Below are 25,008 nucleotides of genomic sequence, written 5' to 3'. Positions count from 1 at the left end.
AGTGAGAACGGACAGATACTAATACACAATTACCGGGATGTTTACAGTCAGCTTGTAGCATGACTCCAGCGATTTAAGCTTTAATTGCCCGTAATCCTGTGCAGCTAATTCTTGCCAGCAAATCATCTCTGCATTTTACATCCATGCGTAGAAAAAAAAAACGCAAAGTTAAACTACATAGCAAATATTTACATCTTCTTCACCCCAATAACTGGGTAGATTTAGAGACGCGGTTCTAGTCGTTTTCCAGATCTTGGAAAGCGTTCAGCAAAACAGATTCCACTGACAATAAACGGCACACGAAAGGAATGACATCTGTCCGTGTTGTGCCTGCCAAGCATGGCCTAAGAGTAGCCTCAGCAGATTGCGGTACACTTGGAGGCCAAAGGGACTCGTTTCATAATGACAGCAACAAAGCAACGCTGAGGAAATTTAATGTGATGATTTCATGAGTGAGCTTGCCAGCACAATTAGAGACTCTTGTTGCTATTTTTGCACGCCTGGCTGGCTGATCACTCACTAGGCTGTCTGGCAAAAACCTTCTCACAGCGGATTCGGCAGTAGAGGGCGCGTCACTGAGATACTTTCATGTTAATCAAGAATCAGAGAGGAGGATATATTTAATTTATTGATCATTTTCGTCACTTTCCTATACTTGGCAACTTTTTACTCGGGCTGCCGGGAGATGTCAGAGGGAAAAACGATTTGCTGCACTACGCAGCCAGGGGTAGGGCCACATCAACGCAATTCACCATGAATTGAATCATTGAGTCCCTGAACCACCACTTCCCTGGGGGAGTGGTCAGATCTGGGGGTTAGTCTACTACTATGTTGTGTGTGGGGGAGCTCCGTAAAATTTATGAGCCTCTCAGACATTCCGGGACAGTAGGCAAGTATGAGCTGCCGCAGTCACAGAATAATAATGCAAGGCTTGTTTTAATCTAAAATTGCTTATATATCATGTAAAGGATTGGAATTTAGGATAAGCAGCAGTCATCTACCTTAATCACTGTAACTCCAAGTAACAACGTGCATTTAATATGGAACCCCCAACAAATCCTTTGCATTTTTAGCAATCTAGGGGCCCATAAACATATTTTGGGACCTTGATGCTGTTTCAAAGTGGTTCTCGCGCTGGTTTGAATGTTGAAAACCTGCTTTAAAATTTGAAACAAAACTTTTAACATTGAACAAAAAATTTTTTAAAATAAGGTTAAAATGTAGCCATCTAACCTCCAACAGGCACATTTTATCATTTATCTTAATGTCTAGAACAACTGCTAACTTCAAATAAATGTGAACTATGAACCGCAAACACGAGGATGAAGTTCGCCAATAAAAAGGCAGCAAAACCAAACCAGATGAAAGTAGCCAAATGTAACGCAAATAAATTCAACTGGTCAAATTCATCAAATTTCCAAGGCTGGATTAAGCCTTCAAGTAGCCTGGGGCGGTTAAGACTGGGGCCCTAGAGCCCGTCGCCCTAAAAGAGTTCGTGACCACCTTATTATTTCTTATTCGCTGTCATTATGGGACATAGCTACCTGTAAATTTGGCCTTTCTCCGTCTCCCACCCCAATCATCCCACTATTTAATTCCTCAGAATTCCCTCCTGGTATGACTCTAGCATTTCTACCTTGGCAAATGTCTGGTATTAGATATGTCAATGATTTGACCCGTGACACCTCCTTTCCCTCATTTGCTGAACTCCAGTCTAAATTTCATATCCCCTCCAAACATTTTTTCCAATATCTACAACTCCGGAATTTCCATAACATAGTTAAACACCGCCTTGTTCACCGTCCTTTGACTTCTACTGAGATGTTGTGTCTACGCCATTCCTGCTGGACTGATATCAACTCTATATTCAGAGCTCTCTACGGCTTTAGTTTCCACGCGCAACCCACACAAGTTATCCTGGGAGCGGGATCTGGGTGAAACCCTGAACCCTGATTATTGGAAGGAGATTAGTGAGAGAGCCACCTCCAGTTCCATCTGCGTTAGAATACAAGAGAACGTCTATAAAATTCTTTACAGATGGTACCTGGTCCCCTCCCGACTGAAAAAGATGTTTCCTGATACATCCGATAGATGCTGGCGTGGATGCTTGTCAGAAGGCACATTTTTCCACATTTGGTGGAGCTGTCCAAAACTCACTGGTTTTTGGGTAGATATTAAGAATTTGATTATCTCAATTACTCATCTCCTCCCTTTGGTTCCGACATTTTTTTTTCTAACCCTACCTATTCCGGCTGTCACTTACTACCAAAACAAATTAATTAGGCACATTATCTCAGCTGCTACCTCTCAGCTGGCAGCTGATTGGAAACAGTTATTGCTTCCTTCCACTCATTCAGTCATCAATAGGGTTTGGTTGGTTCAGCGAATGGAATACATGACCAGTATCCTTAACCACTCTTGAAAAACATTTGATAAGGTCTGGGCCCCCTGGTTGTCCTTTTTCAATGCTAGTTCCCAATTCACCTTATCTTCTCTATTTTTTTCTTATAATTTAAAATTGTATCCCACAGTTTTATTAATACCACTGAACTCTGGGCCTGATTCAGACCGGCTCGCAAGCGGGTCGATGGTGCCCAAGTGCGCATGCGCACGATGGAGGTGGCTCCGTCGTGCGCATGCGCGAGACCCGAATAATGACGGCCAAGCCGTTGTTATGAGTCTCGCACCAAAGGGGGCATGCTGCCGTCTGGGGCCGGCCCCACTGACATCACTAGTCATGTCAGTGGGAGTGTTTTTGGCTCTGATAGAGCCAAAAGCACTCCAGGGCTTGCGGCAGCGAGACCCTACCGCAGGGTCTCGTTGCAAGCCCGATGGTCGCGATGGTCTTGACCATCGCGACCATCATTTTGACCGCTCGCTATAGCTGTGGGTGGTCACCCACAGCTATGCGAGCGGCCAAGAGGCCGCTCCGAAAAGGAGAAGGGACGGCCCTGATTCAGAGCGAGCGCTCTGTCAGAGCGTCCGGCTCTGAATCAGGGCCACTGTTCTTGTGTATTTCTATTGTTATTTTCAGTGAAGATTGTTTGCCTTTCTGTAGATATATTTTGCTGTATTTTGTGTGGATCTTTAATAAATATACCTTTAAAAAAAAAAAAAAGACTGGGGGGTCCACCCACATTCCTCCGGCCCTTCCCCTCTTGTCAGCACCGCCCCAACTAGTCTTTTGTCCTGCTCCCACACGTAGACCGTCCCACTACCAACTCGTCATCCGACCTTTAGGAACAGCAACAGAACTGCATAGGGTGCTCCAGTCGGAGGGGGTGGGTCCTGGGCTCTGTACTCCTGTTTTCCCCCCTTAATCCAGCTCTGGTTCCAGTATCAATCTGAAAATCCTGACCAACAGGCTGTGCAACTAGTCCAATGCTACAGAAGAGTTACTGCCCAGTGGGGTCAACAAAACTTTGCCAGGATTCCTGTATCAGGATATGGATTTACAAAACTTATCTTCCTATTAGCTGGGGCAAATCTGATGCACGATCATACGGACCATTCAATTTACCAGAGAATCCTCCAGTGGGCCCCAAGGCTAAAATGTGTGTGATACAAGCAAAACACTGGAAGAATGAATTTAAAACCATCTAATTTCGCAAATGCATAACCCACCAAGGTAGGATGTGGTGGATGGATGCTGCATCTGTAAGTTTCCTTCACACTATCTCCGCTGAAGGCTTATTTCTCCTAGGAGTGTGTCATTGTATAACTGCCCATACACACATAATAAAAACCTGGATCTGTATACTGAATGGGAGACGTCACTCTGCAGCTGTTCTATATTAAATGCACATTCTGTAGGATAAATCTTTAAAATGCGGTTTCCTTATTAAAAAAAAAAAAAGCAAAAACAACAAAACAACAACTGCTTGTGGGTTTCGCTCAAGATTGCTTTTTAAAAAAAAAAATCTCTTTATTCTAAAACTGCCTAGATGGAATCAAGCTGTGGCCTCTCCTGCCTTAATGGAACTACAACTCCCAGTATGCCCTCCGGCCTCAAGTAGGAGAGACATAAAATGCCTGCCGGCTCCTGCTGTAGTGTACGTTGGAAATTATCTGACATAGCAGTCATAGCAATGGTATTTAAAAACAAGCACCTGTTTCAGTGCATAAAGTGCCTGCAAGCAATGAGATACAGCGGGACCGCAATCCAGATGAAGCACTTTTATGAGCAAAAACTTGTCCATCCTCCAAGCAAAGTGTGTGAGAAAGAGCCGCACACCATGCCAAAAGGGATAAAATGAGATTATAACCAAGAATGTACCACTGGACAGCGATTACTTACTAATGCACGACCTGCTGTCCGCGTGGAGTCGGAATCCTGCTTTGCACTCGCAGCGATAAGACCCTGGGGTGTTAATACACTGCTGCTGGCAGCCTCCATTATGGACTTGGCATTCATCGACATCTAGAGGAGATGGGAAAAGGGTGGCAGAAGAGTTAGGTGATAACCAGTGATCTAGGTTACTGTGCGTTAATGCGTTTACTGGACATTAAAGACTAATAACCATTTCTGCCTGTTATTGTTTATATAATAAAAAAAATAAAAAAACAGACAAGCCAAAAGCTATTGGGCTAATGTGCAAAAAGCAGCAGCCAAATGCATACATTTATTTTCTGTTAATATCCTTACTAAATAAGGGACATTGAGGGGCAACAAAATCTCAAATTGTCTTTTTATACGACATATAGTAAAAAAAAAGAATAAGAAAAACCTACTAAACATTGTCCAACAGTGCAGAGATGCACGATTGTGTTCATTGCAGTCTACTCTCATTTCTCTCTTCTTCATGTATTTTTATTAATATATCTCCCCAAAATGACAGTCACTATTGGGTATATTTACTAAAAGTGAGAGATTTTAGAAGTGGAGTTGTTGCCCATAGCAACCAATCAGATTCTAATTATCATTTATCTAGCACCTTCTAGAAGCGAATAGCTAGAATCTGATTGGTTGCTATGAACAACATCTCCACTTCTAAAAACCCGCACTTTAGTAAATATATACCCCGTGTCATATGACAGGATGTCTGCCGGGAGCACTAATTAGTCCCCATGTCATCAGATAGGATCTGACTGACCTGACTACAAACTCACCACCACCCTGGTGTTCCACTGTTCAATGCCCTAGACCAGAGGTTCCCAAAGTCCGCCACTACAGTCCACGTTTTAGGGATATCCATGCTTGAGCACAGGTGACTTAATTAGTACCTCAATCCATTTGATTTAACCATCTGGGCTCAAGCTTGGATATCCCTAAAATGTGGACTGTAATGGCGGACTTTGGGAACCTCTGCCCTAGACTTAAACAAAATAGATGACCAACAGAAAAAAAAACAATTATATTCTGAGAAAAGAACTTTAGAACCTTTTCCCACCCACACGTAATGTACGGTACCTGCAATATTGCAATGTATGTTTAGATATCTTTCTTATATAGGGCGGAATTCAATTGATTCCTGCCCCCATCGCGCCCGACGGAGCTATTCAAGTCTTGCTCCTGTCGGGTACGATCAGCTGCCAAGCGCTACATTTCAGCTCGCAGCCCCTGGGGGATGAGAGCTGAAATGTGTGAAAAGTGACATGTTTGGGCGCCCAAACATCACTTTTCGCGATCGCGTCCAGCACTTTGGTTGGGTTTAGCTGCTTTAAGCGGCTAAACCCGACCACTTTGGGTGCGATCAGTACATAAAAATCTGCAACAATTGCATAGCAGCCCGCGATCTCCTGTCACTTTAGACGGGAGATGCGGGCCGCGAAAACAACTGAATTCCGCCCATAGGGTCCATATACTGTATATATTACCTCAGATAACAGCTGAAGCTCCTCCCACAGTGTCAGCACATCTGATTACTGTCCCAGAATGTCCATGAGACTGATGAATTTGGGGGAATTCTCCCAGCTCCCAGGAAAGTAGATAACCAACCCTCCCACATCCGCCCACTTCTCCAGTGAAGTGGATGTGGGCATGCCGAGATTCACTGTGTATCTCATCATCATGGTCCTGGTCCCCACAATGTAATGGCACTCAGCTCAGCTTTGTGAACCCCCTCTCCTTTCCCCCACCTGGGCCTCCCCCTCCCCAAATCTTCTGGAATACAATAAATAAAGGTATCAGTCACATTGCCGACAGTTACCATGTAGATATTTACAATGTAGACATCTGAAACGTCATCTATGAAATATCTACATTCAGAGAATACCGACACTTAGGTTTAGGCACCGCTGGGAGGTTTAGGGTTAGGCGCTTTGGGAAGGTCAGGGTTAGGCACTAGGTTTAGGGATTAGGATTAAAGATAGGGGGACTGTATTCACCAAAACACTGGACGTCAGATATCTGCTAAAGTCTCCTATTCATCATTGGGGGCCGTATGGTTACGTATTGATGATGAAGTATTCATCTCGCCGCGGGGGATACTTAACACCTGAGCAATTCATCATTGCTCTGGTACGGGGACAGCTGCTCTGAAAAGCAGCTGTCCCTGCGATTAGTAGCACAGCTACAGAGGTAGCTGCGTTACTTACCTCTCCCCTGTCGCCTCTTCTATGCATGCATGACAAAGGCGCGGGGGAGGCAGTGGGGAGGCTGCGGAGGGATCCCACTTCGCATTCGCGGAACTCCTTCCCATAGGAAGAATCGGGGCTCGCAAGCAAACTCAGATAACTTTCAGTTTTCAGAGTTTGCTGAATATCAGGTGGTCCTATTCAGACCACTGATGATGAATAGCCCGGTAACCTAAATATGTAGAAACTAGCGGCATTCCCACATGGCTACCGGGCCATTTATCGCATGATGAATAGGCCCCCCAAGACTGCTCATCCTCTGACCACTGGGACCTGGAAGACATTGCCGCTGCCGGATCCAGGTAAGTAACCATTGCACTGCAAGGGGCGTTATGTCAACATTCTATCATGTCGACATTATTATTTTAATATTTTCAAAGTAACATACAGTACCACACCCCAGTAAGTCCCTACAAGACTTCCGCTCTGTCAATCTACCTGTACAACTAGAGAAGCTCCTTCCCATGTGGATTCCTCTCATTTGAGGACATAAAAAAGCAGAAACGGAATTGGTAGCAGATCGTTCCATTATAATCACTTCATATATCATAAGACCTCTTAGGGTCAAGTGAGATTATTGGTTGCACAACTTTCTGCCCATCTTTAGCTATAGAGCATCTACCGTACTACTTCCCGTCGTCCTGGTGACACAGGGAAATGTACAGCGTTTACATTCTTCTCTGAGAGTCAGCTCATAGCTCTCTTTAACGTCCCATCTTGTTCTCATTTTCCATGCCAATTTTAGATAATATCTGCATTGTTCCTGGAACGTTCTCAGGGTCACAGGAAGAAGTGCTTAGAGGTTTTCCGACGTTTTGGAGTAAAATAAATGAGCCCAGTTATAAAGACCAATACTAGGGACGGCGACCTGCGGCTATCCAACTGGTGGGGAACTAGAAGTTCTAGCATGCCCTACCTGCCCCTGATTAGGTGGGGGTGGAAGGATGATAGAACTGATCACAAGCTTTAAGCGCAGCTGGTGAGTGGCATGGGGGCTCTGCTGTCATATTTTAACTGATCATTTTAAAGGGCATGCGGTCCTGATGTCCACATTCACTATAATTCATGCTTGCTGACATTGGAGAAGCCAGGTCGGCATAGCGGGAGGAGGGGCGTGGGAGTGGTGCGGCATAAGGGCGTACGCAGCGGGGACATTATTGGGGGAGGAGCGGGGAGTCCCCATCCCCTGCTACTTAAAGGTGAGATTATTGGCATTGTAAAGCAGGAGGCAGTGCCGCGATGATGGTGGGTGAGGTTTGCTTACACAACCGGAATGGCCAGGGGGCTCCGGAAAATCGGGTGGTGCTTCTGGCCGCCCGGAAAGGTCGCCAAGTCTCTGGCCGGGAGACTTGCCCACTTTTACAGGGGGCGGGAGCGCCAGACGATTTTTTGGGAGCCTTCCGGCCATTCCGGGTGAATATTTGATAATCATTACAATTAGCGTTAGCTGAAAAATGCATTGTCGACATTGTGACCAATTCAGCAATTCATCAGTGTCGATGCATTGAATGTCGACAAGCTGGCTGCCGACATTTGCACCATGTCGACCTAAAAAAGTGGACACGGACATAATATAAGGAACCCTCATAAAAAGTGTGATATACCGTATAATAGTGAGAACGGTGCTGCGGTGTTTTGTTTATTTTCCAGCAGTGCTAAAGCAAATAAAATGTAACAAAAGCCAAAAAGAACCGTTCAATTCATAATGAGTCAATCTGGATTGAAATGACCTGATCTGGCAGCCTAGTGTGAATAGCATTTGGTATAACTGCATTTCATTTGGCTTATTAAATGACTTGATGTCCATAGAATATACATTGTAAATCATGGCAGCCAATCAGGTATTTGCTATGATCAGTCTAGCTTATGAAAGCAGAAGTCTGATTGGCAGGATTTCTACAGTAATCCTCCTAAATGCACAGTGCAAAACAAGCCAGAGCATTGTGCTATAAAATATGCTAATACACCATACTTGTCTAATACTTGTCTACTTTTCCTACCTTGCTTCAGGAAGACGAGAAGACGAGGCAGGAATAGAGTGAGAGAGTTTCATTTATAGCAGTTTTTACCTATCTGTTGCTTTTGATGAAACAACAAAGTTTCCCTGTTTAGATCTGGTCTATTATGTATTCTGTAATAATACAGAATCTCGTAGTTCTGCTATTGCAAAGCATTCTTCAATTCTTGTCCTAATAATAAACAAATTTGGTTACCATAATACCTGTCACACACTGGTGCTACATTCCATGCATTTATTAGCACCCTTAATGGGATGTAGGTGTGTCCGCCGGCCGCGAGGTTACAATCCCGACAGCAGAATACCACCTAGGGATGTATCATAGGCTTCGAAATACCGATGACTATCATAATCCCGACGCCGGGATCCAGGACGACACGTGCCCGAAGGAGGTAAGTCCAGGGAGCCCGTCCTGTTAGCCGCAGGGGGGAGGGTTAAGTTTAGGGCAGTTAGCTGGGTTAACATTAGGTTTTGGGGGAAGTGGTTAGGTTTAGGTGCCACTAGGGGGGAGTGTTAGGGTTAGGCGCCCTAGGGGGAAGGGTTAGGAACCCCCCCGGGAGGGTTAGGTGTATGGAGCGGTAAGGGGGAGGTTAAGGTTTAGGCACTGGGGGGGTTAGGCTTGGCACCACTAAGGGAGGGTTGGGGTTAGGTGCCCCTAGGGGGGAGTGTTAGGGTTAGGCACTGGGGGGGGGGGAAGATAGGGTTAGGCACCACTAAGGGAGGGTTGGGGTTAGGGGGGGGGACAGGGGAGGTTAGCATACTTATCCGCCTCGGTTGGGATTTTCATCCTATCGGGCAGCCTGCGGCTAAACAGTTGCCGGCATTTCAATCCCATTTCCTTTTAATGGTTAGTACGACATAAGTAAACAGGTCTGACAATGGAATCCTCTGTTTTCATCATCACATTTTTTACTTGCGTTCCAGAATGTTGCGCTGAAATGTTATGACCTTTTCTGCTCCGTTCGGAGGGCCTTATTTCGGAGCTATACGCTATGCCGATATTTACAGGAGTTGTGCGATTATCGATAAACTACACGTGCGCGCTGTATATGCGCCAAGGTACATAACTGTAGATACTCGCAGCGACTATTTACTTGCAGTGTGATTGACAGTCAGGGAGCATTTGGGGGAGCTAACGGTGAGTGACGGCATGTAGCGACTGTTTCGGGGCCGTGTCACATCCTGCGCCTGCGATCCCATTCGCAAGAAAAATAGCTTGAGCCTTAGGGCCTGATTCGGATTTGTACGTCAGGACCTGATCTGTGCGTGCTTATAGTCCCCCCTTACCTGCAACATGATTGACATGCTGCAGCATCTGTGGGGCGGAGACTGGGACGTTCTACAATACTGAGGCGTGTCGCCCCTCCTTTGTATGTGTGCTGAGCCCAGGATCTGCATTTGTCAGAAGTAGACTTCCTGGACCCAGCTGACCAGTTCTGACAGCCAATCTGAGTAAGCTTCAGCTTATGCAAACTGGCCGAGGGCTTCGTACGCAGGACTAGGAACGTAGATGTATGACTGAGGCGTCTATTTCCTACCGATGCCTCCTGCTTCCCTTCAGCTGTGCAATACCGTACAAACGGGAAACAGGTTCCTCAGTTCCCGTTGCCATTCTGTGTGATCCATAAGGTAACAGTAAAACGATCAATGAAGGACTGAAGAAGTTGTATTATTGGGGATGTAGTTTATAGACCAGCGGACGAAATGCCGCCGATCTAAATCCAGACTGGACCTGACCGACAAAGGACTTAAGATAGGCGTCGAAATGCCGTCGCCTATCTTAATCCCAACGCCGGAGGACCGACCCCCACCATCCTGATCGTCCGCTGATGGGTAAGTATAACACTTAGCCTGGGGATGGGGGAGGGTTGGGTTTAGGGACCCCCGTGGGAGATTTAGGGTTAGGCACCCCCACGTGGAAGGTTAGGGTTAGGCTAGGGGACGGGGGGTTAGGCAACCCCCCAGGAGGGTTAGGTTTAGGGTGCGGGGAGGGGAGGTTAGGTTTAGGCACCGCTGGGGGAAGGTTAGGGTTAGCCACTAGGAAGGGAGGTTAGGGTTAGGCACCCCTAAATTAGGGAGGGGGGGGGAGGGTTAGGGTACTTACTGTACCAATGCCCTTTGGGATCTCTCACTGTCGGACTCTCATTGTCGAACGGGATTGAAATACCGGCGGCTGTTGAGCCGTCTTTATATATCAATCCCATTCTGCGTTAATGTACGCAGATGTTTGGATTTGCAAAGCCGCAGGTGGGTGTCTCTAGACATTCCTCTGCGTCTGCAGCAATTGTATATTTTCGCACAGCAGCCGTGTACGGGATGGCAGAAGCGATGGCATTAGCGTACAGCTCTAACTCAGGCCCAATATACTTAACGCAAATTAAAAGCATTGACACCAATGAAGTGAAATAAAAAGCTGGTCAGCAATTGTCAAGGGAGGGTTAGGGTTACCTCCTCTATCTAAACCACTGTTTCTTACTGACGCGAATATGATTGGTGGTCAGATATTTGGCTGGTGATGGGGGCAATTCAGTTCTCCTGCAATTGACAGTATCATATAAAGAATGCACAAAGTTCTTGGTGTTTTAATCCTTGGAATTTCAATTATGCAAATTCCTTCTAGAATTCCCCCTTTGTGTTCCTCTCCTGAAGCTCTAGCAGTGGCTCCCACCAGCCAGGGATTTACAATGCAATCAAAGTGAAGAGTCAGACATTCCACGTCCTATGCCAAGTCATTAACAGTGAGGTTGGCATCTCAGCGCATGGTATGAATTTGCCAGCAAAATAATGGGCCTCATTCATTGATTGCCATACTTAGAAAGCTTGTTACCCCATCTGTGTTATCTGAACTCTGTTACTGACATTTATTTTTCTACAAGACATCAGAAATTATTTTATACTTTGTTTTACGCACTGTTTTATGTGATTGCTTATACGGTTTGTATACCTCTTCATTATTATTTTTTAATGTGCATTCAGTTATTGGGATGTCCGAAAAATGCAGACAATGCAGTCCCTGGTACGCGTGTTGGTATTATCTTTGCCGTCCGTGTTGTTGTGCAACTTGCAGAGGTTTTAAATGGTTTATTTATTATAACAATCGGCTGATCGTGCAAAACCCCTGGGGTGGAGCTCGGAAAATATTTAGACATCAAAAAAAACAAAAACATAAGATTCTTTAATTAGAAAGGAATTTTGTCTCAGAAAAAAAAAAAAAAAAAACAAATCTGTTGTTTCATTAAACATTTCTAACATGTTTGGAAACATCTAAATCATGGAAACGGAATAACAAATGATATGTTTACTCTATCAGCCAGTTACTGAAGAAAATTATATATATTTATATATATATTTTTTTTCAATAAATTTGCACTTTAACAGGATTCACTCACCAGGGCTTCTCTTTGTCATAATAATAACCTTACTTTATTGGTTTCACATCAATGGCGTCATAGCTGACGTTTCGACCATCAAAGCGCGGCAGTGTTTGTCCTGTCCTCTGCACGGATGGAGTCTTGAGAAAGGCCGCGCTTTGACGGTGAAGGTTTGCTACAGAGTGTGCTGGCTGCTGATTATATATATATATATATATATATATATATATATAGATAGGGGTGGCATCTCCTAGCCGCCGCCCCTATCTCCTCCCTGGCCACCTCCCCACCTCCCCCAGCACCCTCAGTCACATCCTCTTATTTGATACACACATTTTCAAAATTATTGCCATACCCGGGACTCAAACCTATCACCTCTCACCTGGCAGTCAGACACCTTACACATTGAGCTATCTGTCCCACAATTTCTGATGGCAACCCTGAACACAGCCACCAGCCACTGATTGCCGACCCAGGTGTTACCAGCACACCTCGAGTACCTTTCAGCTGCTGACGCAGGGTAGATACAGAGACCCCCCGCCACTGATAATGGCTGCATATACACTACAAGTAGAGCTCTTTCTATACCTTCAGTCAGGCTTGTGTCCGATGGACAAATCCTGCTGCAGGTGCAGCTTCACCAGCACCCTCCTCTATCTAGGGCTGGTGAGTTATACTGCACAATTACTGTGTCTCCTCACCGCAGCCATTGGATTCACACTGTATTAGTCAGTGACACCTGGATAACAGTGGTACAACTTCATCATCGTAGGGACAAATCAGATTTGCTATGGCCCTTACCTATGAGGCCACGCCCCCTTTTTTGGACGTGCGTCTTATGTCCCTATTTGAAAAAAGGGGGGATGGGGGTAAGCGCCAATGCTCATTCGGCTCAGGGCACCATAAACTCTAGTTGCGGCTCTATTTGCATGCCAGGGATCACAGAAATGTACAGTGTTGCTATAATAATAGTTATTGTCCTTTTATTTTTAAAGTGTCAACATAATCCACAGCAGTGTACAATTAGATCATCGTGTTCAGGATCACCAGTCAATATCGCATTGAAGATCACAATATGATTTCCTTATCAGGAAACCCCTACCAATAAGCTTGGTGTGTCCCCCATTCACACCCTAGTGCTCGCCAACGGCCCTTGTGCTGGGAAAGGTAATTTCAGACACTTGGGAGCTGGTTCTGAGTCGCAGGCAATGTGGCTGTAGTTGTCCACATCCGCGAAAGCCAGACTTACAACTTTATGCTAATACGAGAATCCGCAGGGATAATGCGGGGGATTGTGCCCACTACTTGACATTACGCCAACCATCGTTGGCATCACTGCGTGTACCAGCCCCATCAGGCTGCCCTTCCCCGTACGCATGACTTAGAATCACACGCAGCTTTTGAAACACATCACCTAGGGAGGCCAATCCCGAGATCAGGATCAGCGGGATCCCGGGATTTTAATCCAGGGATTGAAGCTTCCAATTCTGGGATTTCAGGACTAGTGATCGCACAGACGTTTTTTTTTTAATGCTGGGCAGCGGTAAGCACCCGCAGCACTCGCTCAGACGCTACACGCACGGCTGCCCCGGCTGTGCGCAGCGCGCCATGATGTCAGAGGTGACGCTGTGCAGCCCCACCTATCATTTCAATTTGCCAAGACTTGGGGGGACTGGACAAGAGGTAAAGGCTCCATATATCAGAGATTGATTGCAGCAATCATGCAATTTGCAATTGATTGTGTATAAAAATCTTTCCCTTTTTCAATCGATTGTGGCAATTCTGCAATCGATTGAAAAAGGGAGAGATTTTTATACACAATCGATTGCAAATTGCACGATTGCTACAATCAATCTCTGATGTATGGGGGCCTTGAGACGGGTAGGTTAAGTATACTCAAACCTGATGTTTCTGACATATGATTATGCTCAATAGATACCCAAATTTAACACATAACAATCGGGAATTTAATTGCTCAATTAAGGTTTTCAGTCCCCAAAAAAACCAAGACTTTCTTGGGAAAACTGGCATGTGTATGTTTGCAGGAATAGAGTGCCGACACAACGTCATCGCAAGCTGCATTTTACATAACCGAGCTCAATACTGTAATCCTTGGCAGACGACTTAAGCTAACGAGCTCTCATGCTGCAAGATTTATACCTACTTACTGCACATACTGTATAAGATGTCATTTTTTGGTTCCTAAACATCAGCTGCTTCAGTGTAACCTTAGCAGACCTGCCTTGTTTCACGGTTCAGTGGCGCTGTCTGCCTTCTCACAATCAAAAAGATGAGATAGTATCTAGTTACTACAGATTCTGTGTCTTCCAGATAGAGAGGATGGGAAAGAGGAAGCAGGAGGCTGGCGGGTGTCAGGGGACTATCACAGCTGTGCGCTCAGTCAGAGGCGAGCACAACTTATGTTTAACATCCTGCATGATCCTTTCCACATGTTAGGCGGCAGCTGACTGCAGCCATTTACTGCGTACTGTAATGCAGAAAGGACCCCCGTACGCAACAGTCACATAAAATATAAATATCTTTAAATGTAGAAAGTAGAATGGAGACCGACCCGCTGGGCCCAAGATTGAGGCCCAATTAACTAATGACTATCTCTCAGCGTGGACAAATGTAATGCTGCATACTTAGGCATGTAGTGGCCTTCTATGAGCAATCTCTAAATAAAACAACTAACGTGCATTGGATTATTTGGGCATTGGACACCTGAGTCAGGGCCGTAGCTGGGGTAGTGCGGCCGGTGTCATCGCACAGGGCACCACAGGTCAGGGGGCGCTGTTTGGGCCTGTAAAATATCTGTTTATTATCATTCTTGCTTGTAGCTTCCTCTTATTTCATCCCCGGCATCTCCTGGCCTCCCCTATATCATCCCTGGCCCTTCCCCATGAAGCCATGGCCCTTTATTGGGTGCATTATGTCCCTTTGAAAAATGAGGGGAGCGCCAATGCTCTTTCTGGCACAGGGCACCAAAAAGTCTAGTTACGGCTCTGACCTGGGTGTATATTTACTGAAGTGCGGGTTTTTAGAAGTGGAGATGTTGCCCATAGCAACCAGATTCTAGCGCCTATGTTCTAGAAGGTGCTAGATAAATGAGAAGTAGAATCTGATTGGTTGCTATGGGCAACACCTAAAATGCTAAAAAACACGCACTTTAGTATATATATCCCATGGTTTCCGGGGAGGGAATCGGTATGTAATACCGCCGGCCGCATGGCCGGCAGTTCGAATCCCGGCAGCGTCAGGCCGAAAGAGGAAGAGATCCCGGCTTCGGCAGCCCGACAGCGCTGGAAATCCCGATCGTCCCTAGGTAAGTACTACCTAACCTAACCCTCCCTTAGGGGTGCCAAACCCTAACCTCCCCCCCAAGTGTCTAAACCTATTCCCGACTTCCCCGCTGCCTAAACCTAAGTCCCCCGGGGGGGTGCCTAACCCTAACCTCCCCCTGGGGGTGCCTGACCCTAACCCTCCCTTCCCCTAGCCTAACCCTAACCCTCCCGGGGGGGGTTGCCTAACCCTAAGTCCCACCCGGGAGCCATAAACCTAACCCTCCATCCCCCGCGGCTGTCCGCTCGCGGCGCCCAGCATCCCTTCGATCAGGATGCCGGGTGCCGGTCTCCCGGCGTAGGGGTAATGACAGGCGTCTAGATTTTAAACGCCTGTCATTTAACCCTAGCCGGGATTGAGAAGTCGGGAAGCCGACGGTCGTTATTGTGGCCGCCGGCATCCTAAACGTATATCCGGGGGACAAAAAAGACTCCTCTGTAACTGGTCAGTGTGCAAAGATCGCTGGTCAGCCAGTAGCATCAGCCACATTTTTGTTTGGTGATACAGAGAAAGTTGTAAATCCCTGCAAAATAAAAGAACCGGTACCTAACAAGCAATGGCCGCTGGGAGAACAAATCTCCAAAGATCTTCAGCTTGTTTTATGACATTATGACCTATTATAGCAGCCCCCTCTGTGCTCCTCCGCCACATGACCGTTTCATTACCCATAGAGATGGGAGAGATCTTTATCTGTTGCGGAAGTCTATGCAATCCCTAATATTGCTTTGCCTCCAGCCAAAAGCAAGGACATCCAGTGCGCACAACTTCCTTCACTCCTGCTGGGCCTCTGAGCCACCACCTACAAGTAAAGGAGTCCAGAGCCTGGGAAAGTGACAGTTTTGCAACCCCTCACTTTAATAACACAAGTCCTATGGTAGACTAGTGCCCCCCATCCTGATAGTACCTACCTGTGTAGGGCGAGCACTGGGGCCAGGTAGGATGCAGAAATACTATGGGGGGTTGGGGTATAGAGAATTGAACACATTCTATTGATACCCTTGTAGCAATAAGGGGTCTATTTACTAAGTAGTGTTAGGAGACAGAGTGAAAAGTGATAAGAAAGTGATAAGGTGCCAGCCAATCAGCTCCCAACTGTCATTTTTCAAACACAGCCTGTGAGATGACAGTTGGGAGCTGATTGGCTGGCACCTTAACACTTATCACTTTTCACTCTGTCTCCTAACACTGCTTAGTAAATAGACCCCTAAGAGCAGTGGGACCGACACTGACCTCCTCTCTCTGTCCTCTAAGGTCCATTCTTGTCGGTTATAAAATGCTGGCCAATCAGCCAGAAGGGTAACTAGAAAGTAACTGGGCCCTAAAACAGTTTATCTAAGGGCCCCTGTCCATTGCTAAAAATATGCTCATAATCAGGGAGACGCACTGAGCCTTGGAGAGAGATAAAGTGGAGAGTGATAAAGTACCAACCAATTAGCTCCTGACTGCCATTATTCAAACACTAGTCTGTAAACTGACAGTTAGGAGCTGATTGGTTGGTACTTTACCACACTCGAAGGCTCAGTGCATTTCTGACTGAAACCAAAGCATTACTCAGCTTTATAACCCATTAAGGACACCTTATCCAACCTGATACAGGTATCGTCATTTTATTCTCTGTAGCTGCGAATTCTGAATGCAGACTGAATAAATCAATATGAAGAGTCCACGGCTTACCAGGACCCAATACAACCGCAATGGTTGCCGTTACTCCTTCGTCCAGATTACCCCCTGATGATGTCCCCTGTACCATGGAGGCCTCAGGGCCCTAACACAAAACTATGGGCAGGCCCAGGCCACACACACATCACACATTCATTGAGGGATCTCCATAATCTGTCCCCCGTCTCTCGTCTGCCCCCCTCCCTCATACCCTCCGCCCAGATCCAAGAGCATGACGTTGCTGCTACATATGTTCTAATGCCATGGACGGAGCTAGAGACACAGGGGTCTATGTACTAAGCATTGGCAAGAGATAAAGTGGACGGGAGATAGTACCAACCAATCTGCTCCTGTCACTTAACAGGCTGGGTTTGAAAAATTACAGTTAGGAGCTGCTTGGTTGGTAATTTCCACAGAGCCGAATAGGGAGTTTATGAGGTAACAGTGACCTATCATAAGTACAGTAAACCTATTTTGTCATATATTACAGCGTCAACGATCGTATAATTTTTTTTTATTATGAATTCTAAAGTAAATATGTTCAATAAACTAAAGTTGGAAAGCCCCCGGGATCTGTAGTAAGTCCAACTTCCTGCTCCTCAAGCTGCAAACTATTGTTCAGTGACTTTAATGAGAAGTAATTTCTGCTTATTATGAATAATGACGCTGAGGTTTGACGGCGCTGACTGCAGCACGCAGGGTGTCAGCGGGAGAGCATTGCTGGCTCATGCTTCAGGGACGGCTTGGAATGTGCCAGCTTGCTGTGTTGTCATCCCTACACTGTTCCACACTGACTGATGGAGCTACTGTACTGTAACTCCCCTGTGTACTCTGCAGTGAGACTGACACTGGGGTCTTACAGAAGCAACCTGTAGAATGCAGAACACGCCTTGCCTTCTGCACATTGTAGAACCCTGTTTAATCCTATCATCTGTAAATATAGATATTTTTCAAAAGAACATTATGTTGCAATAGGAGTTATCCAGTTCTACATGCTTTGCTGCTGCAGAATAACATACGTTTGGTGCAGACCTGCAAAGCTTATTAAATACTTTGGCCCTCATTCAGAGCCGCTCGTTAGCGGCAGTACGCTCGTTCCGAGCGATGTTTGCACATCTGCGCATGCGTACGGTTTTTAGTACGCATGCGCGAACCAGTCAGTGCGGCCGAAAATCGTTTGTACGCTATATAGCGAGTGCCTGCTATTTTGAGTGACAGAATGAGGCGTATGTGGGTGGTAACAGGGGAAGGTGCTTGAAAAGGGGGAGTGGAATTCGAACGCAGGCGTGCTTAAAGGTCAAAACGGGCGTTTTAAGGGTGTGCATAATTAATCCAGCAGCGTCATTGACCACGTCACTTGGTTTTTTTAAACTCAGAACTGCTCGCAAAATAGCGGTTGAAAAAACCAACCACAAGAATAGCGAGCAGTTCATACGCTGTACGATGTACTCGATTAATCAAATAAATAGCGGACATGACGTATGGTGCGAGCGGCCAGGGGGCGTTTTTATCAAATAAACGAGCGTATGTTTTGCTCGCTCGTTCAGACTTAGAGGTGTGAACAGACTGCAATTTGCGAACGGATCATTTGAATAGCCACCCCTTGTTTTTGAACGAACGACCGCAAATAGCGAACGGCTCTGAATGAGGGCCTTTGTCATTAATTGACCACCGTTTCCTCAAAGCCCGTGGCTTGTCTGTGTTCCTTTGGCTCCTATGTGTCCCTGCTAGGAAGTTAGTAACATTTAGGGGTCTATTTACTAAGCAGTGTTAGGAGACAGAGTGAAAAGTGATAAGAAATTGATAAGGTGCCAGCCAATCAGCTCCTAACTGTCATTTTTCAAACACAGCCTGTGATATGGTAGTTGGGAGCTGATTGGCTGGCACCTTATCACTTTCTTATCACTTTTCACTCTGTCTCCTAACACTGCTTAGTAAATAGATCCCTAAGGCTTAAAAGTAATATCAAAAAATATATATTAACCCCTAGATTGATTGGAGAGAGATAAAGTGTGCAGAGATAAAGTACCAACCAATCAGCTCCTCTTTATAGACTGTTTGAAAAATGAGGCAGGAGCTGATAGGTTATTCCTCTATCTCTCACCAAGGCTTAGTACATAGACCCCTTGTTTTGAAAATAATTTCTATTGTACATTAACAACTGGAGGGAGTGAAAGTAATATTTAGGGGTCTACTTAACGAAGCCTTGGATGGGTATAAACTAAGTGAATGGAGATAAAGTACCAGCCAACCAGCTCCTAACCGCCATGTCACAGGCTGTGTTTGAAAAATGACAGTTAGGAGCTGGTTGGTTGGTACTTTATCTCTGTCCACTTGATCTCAACCCAAGGCTTAGTAAATAGACCCCTATTACACTCTGCACAAATGTGTATAATAATTATCTTCTATTGTAACGGATATAAATTCCATCTTCTGCCAATGTTTAGTGCAAAAACCAAGGGTAAATAACAGCAAGCACAGTACAGTAGTATAATATATCAGCCTTAATTAATACAGGGTATATTATTTATGATATCTGTAGAGCAAACGTTTCTCAACAAAACGTATTTTTTTGCGTTAAAAAAAGTTGCCTTTGAAAACTTTGCTACATGATCACTTTATTTAAAATCAAAAATCATAATTGTAAAAATTAAAAAAGGCGTCAATTACAGAACGATCTCCGCCATCTTGCCCAATGATCCGTATAGTTTTCAATGTACACTTGGTAGATTGTCAAATAAAGGTTCAACTATATGTCCACATATATATCCATATTAATATAAAATACAGCATAAAAGAGCAGTAATACAAATAGCGCTGTACTATATGCCAAGTCCTTATAGAAAGCAGACAGAAAGATAAGAAAACACTTCAGAAGTTACAGTACCCCAACAAGTTCGTGAAGGAGCGATGCATACCTGGTCTCCCGTTATTGGAGCGAATAGGCGCCAATCCCTGGCTCCGCAAGTAACACGGGTAGCAATTAGTGCGGAGAAACCGGGATCCAGAGGTAAAAGTGGTACCCACTGTGATGCTGCACCATACCAGCACTATGGAAGAGACCCACGCTATACATCTCATGTTACAGGGAGATGGGAAATTCTGACTCAGACAAAGGAAAAATCTGTCCTGCAAGTACTGTGTAGGCAATGTGCTGGGTTCTTGCACAGATGCTGATTTTGTTTTGGATTTTTTTTCTTTACTGTATATGTTCTGAAGCATTGGGAATTCTCCCAGTCCCTCCCACGAACTCTTTTTTTTTTTATGTTACAGAGTCCTGGCCCGTCTCCCGCAGGTAGTGTACAGCCCCCAGACTTCTGTAGCCGAGACACAATGACGTCCTAGTCCTTGAAAAAGCAACAGGATGAAATCAGGGTGTAGGGAACAGATTCCAGGCTGATTCCTTCAGGGCACGGATAAGAGAGCAGAAGTTAAGCCAGGCAGTGTCGCTCTAAATATACTTTTTTTTTCCCTGTACAGTGGAAACTGCAAATCTAAACCATTTTGTAGGAAACAAAAAGGAACAGAATCAAGAATTGAGCAAATTGTTTTTTTTTTTTTGTTCTCTTCATATTCCAAGAGAGTTTTATTTGTTTATTCTTCCCCCAAGTACAGTTTCTGAACTAGGATTCATGCAGGGTCTGTTGCACTGATATTATGGGATGGACCAACTTAAAAAATATTTTTGATATGTTTTAATGGATGATGAATGGCGATGACCATCATCATATGTAGTGTTGTTGTGTTGTTGTTATTGGGTGAGTTTTCTGTGTGTGTGGTGTCGTTATGGGGTGAGTTTTCTGTGTGTGGTGTTGTTATGGGGTGAGTGTTTTCTGTGTGTGGTGTCGTCGTTATGGGGTGAGTGTTTTCTGTGTGTGGTGTCGTCGTTATGGGGTGAGTGTTTTCTGTGTGTGGTGCTGTTGTTATGGGGTGAGTGTTTTCTGTGTGTGTGGTGTTGTTATGGGGTGAGTGCTTTTTTGTGTGTGGTGGTGTTGTTATGGGGTGAGTGCTTTCTGTGTATGGTGGTGTTGTTATATGGGGTGAGTGTTTTCTGTGTGTGGTGTTGTTATGGGGTGAGTGTTTTCTGTGTGTGGTGTCGTTGTTATGGGGTGAGTGCTTTCTGTGTGTGGTGTCGTCGTTATGGGGTGAGTTTTCTGTGCGTGTGGTGTCGTTGTTATGGGGTGAGTTTTCTGTGCGTGTGGTGTCGTTGTTATGGGGTGAGTTTTCTGTGTGTGTGGTGTCGTTATGGGGTGAGTTTTCTGTGTGTGGTGTTGTTATGGGGTGAGTGTTTTCTGTGTGTGGTGCTGTTGTTATGGGGTGAGTGTTTTCTGTGTGTGGTGTCGTTGTTATGGGGTGAGTGTTTTCTGTGTGTGGTGTCGTCGTTATGGGGTGAGTGTTTTCTGTGTGTGGTGTCGTTGTTATGGGGTGAGTGTTTTCTGTGTGTGGTGTCGTTGTTATGGGGTGAGTGTTTTCTGTGTGTGGTGTCGTTGTTATGGTGTGAGTGTTTTCTGTGTGTGGTGTTGTTATGGGGTGAGTGTTTTCTGTGTGTGGTGTCGTTGTTATGGGGTGAGTGTTTTCTGTGTGTGGTGCTGTTGTTATGGGGTGAGTGTTTTCTGTGTGTGGTGCTGTTGTTATGGGGTGAGTGTTTTCTGTGTGTGGTGCTGTTGTTATGGGGTGAGTGTTTTCTGTGTGTGGTGTCGTCGTTATGGGGTGAGTGTTTTCTGTGTGTGGTGTCGTCGTTATGGGGTGAGTGTTTTCTGTGTGTGGTGTCGTTGTTATGGGGTGAGTGTTTTCTGTGTGTGGTGCTGTTGTTATGGGGTGAGTGTTTTCTGTGTGTGGTGCTGTTGTTATGGGGTGAGTGTTTTCTGTGTGTGGTGTCGTTGTTATGGTGTGAGTGTTTTCTGTGTGTGGTGTTGTTATGGGGTGAGTGTTTTCTGTGTGTGGTGTCGTTGTTATGGGGTGAGTGTTTTCTATGTGTGGTGTCGTTGTTATGGGGTGAGTGTTTTCTGTGTGTGGTGCTGTTGTTATGGGGTGAGTGTTTTCTGTGTGTGGTGTCGTTGTTATGGGGTGAGTGTTTTCTGTGTGTGGTGTCGTCGCTATAGGATGAGTGTTTTCTGTGTGTGGTGCCATTGTTAAGAGGTGATTGTTTTTTTGGGTGTGTAAAAACGACACCACACACCGAAAACAATCAACAAATAGCAATGACACTGCACAAATTCCCTCCCCCCCACGAAACCCACTGCAAAGACAGCACACACATAAAACACTCACCCTATAACAATGAAACTACACACACAAAATCCACACCCCCATCACCAGGACACCGCACAAAGACAAGGCCCCCCCATCACAATGACATAACACACAGAAAATACTCACCCCATCACAATGACACCACTCAGACACTACTGACCTCATCATAATGATACCCCACACATGATACTGATGGAACTCCCCATGCTGGTGATTCCATAATATGCTCCCAAAGTAAATTGTCAGACCTGCTGGCCGTAGACTGTATTTTTTTCATGAATAGTAACTGGGACAGATACTATAAAAATGAGTGTAGGCTATCACTCCACTCCCTCCCTCTGACCCCCCACTAGGTGTGATTTGTACATCTGAAGCACCAGGTCACCCCCACCCTAAAAATATTGCTGCATTATGGTGTTGGCAGATGGGACAGCAGAGCAGCCCCTGCTCACCCTCTAATCGGTGCAGTTGGAAGTTATGACCTATACTGTGCCCAGGGACAGGTGCATTTTACAGCCGAGAAACAAAACGGTTCAGCCATTTACAGCTCCTGTGATATTGTATATCTCATTGATGAGGCCTAACAATAGCCTGCCCATTCCACATAGCCTTGCACATTGCACACTGGGCCTGATTCAGACCCGCTCGCGAGCGCTGAGCGCTCAAGTGATGTCAGTGGGAGTGATTTTGGCTCTGATAGAGCCAAAAGCACTCCAGGGCTGCGGCAGACGAGACCCTACCACAAGGGTCTCGTCGCAAGCCCGATGGTCGCAATGGTCTTGACCATCGCGACCATCTTTTTGGCCGCTCGCTACAGCTGTGGGTGGTCACCCACAGCTATGCGAGCGGCTAGGAGGCCGCTCTAAAATCAGGAAGGACGGCCCTGATTCAGAGCGAGCGCTCTGTCAGAGCGTCCGGGTCTGAATCAGGGCCTCTGTCCATTTGCTGTAAATAAACATCATTTTACTTTGCTACAAGAAGAGACCCACACTGGCAGTGGCTTCTCCTGCTAATATCTAAACACGACAAAAATACAATACAACAGTTATAGAAAGCGAAGGTTGCATAGACGTGAGATTAAATAAGAATCCTGGGGTTTTTGCTGATTGGCTGTCTTGACAGCCTTGTTACTAGGCAGATTAAGTGGATTTAGGGGGTCAGGTGGTTGTTAGCTGACCAATGGTGTGAATTGTGGGTTTGCCTGTGATTAGGGGTATAAAAGAGGTGGTGTGCATGTGATCAGCCTCTTTGCTGATTCTGGAGCCCACCCTCCTGCCCAAAGCTTTGCTGTTTGTATTTTGTTGTGCTTATTTTTTCCTTATTCAGGGAAGGCGGAGCATGGCGGGAGAACGCTGCATCTCAGTGGCTTTATTGTGGTGCAAGAGAGCGTTGTGAGGGTGCAGGACCTCGATGTAACATGGCGAGTTTGTCCTTCTTGTACGAGGGGACCCAAGTGCTTTTGTACAGAAGCGCTCGGACTAGGCTGGCCCAGGAGGGAGGCGGGACCTTCGCAATGTATGTGCGTCTTTAGGGGGAGCATTTCAGTCGTTCCCCGTGTGTGTCTCCAGCTTGAAAGCTAGAACAGCGTCTCCTGGCCACCTTGGTTAGGTGAATTAATTAATTCGGAAATAAAAGCTGTGCCCTTTTATCCAAGCTGTTATGGTGTCCGTCTCTTTATTTAATAAATAAGTTAAGTGCTAAGTTAAGTAAGGATGTTTAAGGTATTTAATTAGCAATAAGCCAATGGAGATCTTATGGAGATCTTTGGTAATCCCTGATAATATAGAGAGCGGGTAGCAATCCCAGTCAATATTAAGCAATGGGTGGGCTATTACATGCTTCCCCCAAAAACGTACAAGGGGTAATGTGTAGAATTCGGTTAGCAAATTACCTTTCAGTAATGCATTACTGTGTACAATGGGGCATAGAGTGTCTCAGCTGATTTAAGGGGGGGATATTAAAATGCCACAAATTCACAACTCACATCTGGGGTTTTAAAGAGACAGGAGAATGTAATTTACTGCTATGCAAAATAAGATGTTCACATGCGACGTCTGCAAACACTTAGTTACGGGTTTGCCCAATGACGGTTTAACCTCCATAGGAGATGCAGACACAATGGGGAAAGTCACTATACTTTTTATTTTTAAACACCCTGGGTCTGAATAAAATCTTCTAAACAGGACAAGTGGAGGTGTTGCCCAAAGCCAATCAGATTCTAGCTATCATTTTATGGAATGTACTAGGTAAATTGTAGCTATAATCTAATTGGTTGCTTATGCGCAAGACCCCCTCTTGTCCTCTTTAGAAGGTTTGATAAATCTGTGCGTTAGACGTGGAAATTCCATCCGCAGATCTGAACACACCACATGATCTGGTAAAGTTACAGCAATATAATATGAATAAATTAACTGGTATGGGAAAAACTTTAACAGTGGCGGTTGAGTAGCAAACCAATGTGGGTGCTGCATTACTGGGGCACGATCGTTTCCAATAGTATCCAGGCTCGCATAGGCTATTCTCCCTATGTTTATGTAGATGCATCTGTAGGACAGTCTGATTGGTTCCAAAGCTCTTTGGCTCTCAGATGCCTCCTGTGTTAAAGTCTTTTTAAGTAGCGAGAGTGGAGGTTGCAACTTGTGGGCACAGGCAGGATTCAGGGAAATGTAACCTACCACTTCCCTAGAAACCACAAGAATTCTCTGGCGGTAGTTTAGAAGGAAGGAAGGAGGAACCACTGGCTTGGGGCAGCCCATTGCTTCCTTGATTGCTGGTAACTACACCTATCAG

General features: G+C 45.5%; 1 protein-coding gene across 2 annotated transcripts in view; it reads right to left on the bottom strand.

Annotated features, from left to right (window-relative positions):
• Positions 1-25,008, bottom strand: part of MEGF6 (multiple EGF like domains 6) — a 433,964-nt gene that overhangs the window by 106,398 nt on the left and 302,558 nt on the right. For both annotated transcript variants that reach the window (XM_088452600.1, XM_088452601.1), the window contains exon 6: positions 4,298-4,420. In XM_088452600.1, the coding sequence (XP_088308726.1) occupies positions 4,298-4,420 (123 nt within the window). The remainder of the gene's footprint in view (positions 1-4,297; positions 4,421-25,008) is intronic.

Source organism: Taudactylus pleione, unplaced genomic scaffold (assembly GCF_031769625.1).
Source record: "Taudactylus pleione unplaced genomic scaffold, aTauple2 ptg000554l, whole genome shotgun sequence".
Taxonomy (NCBI): Eukaryota; Metazoa; Chordata; class Amphibia; order Anura; family Myobatrachidae; genus Taudactylus; species Taudactylus pleione.
Note: the sequence above shows the minus strand (reverse complement) of the source record. Positions and strands in the feature narration are given on the sequence as shown.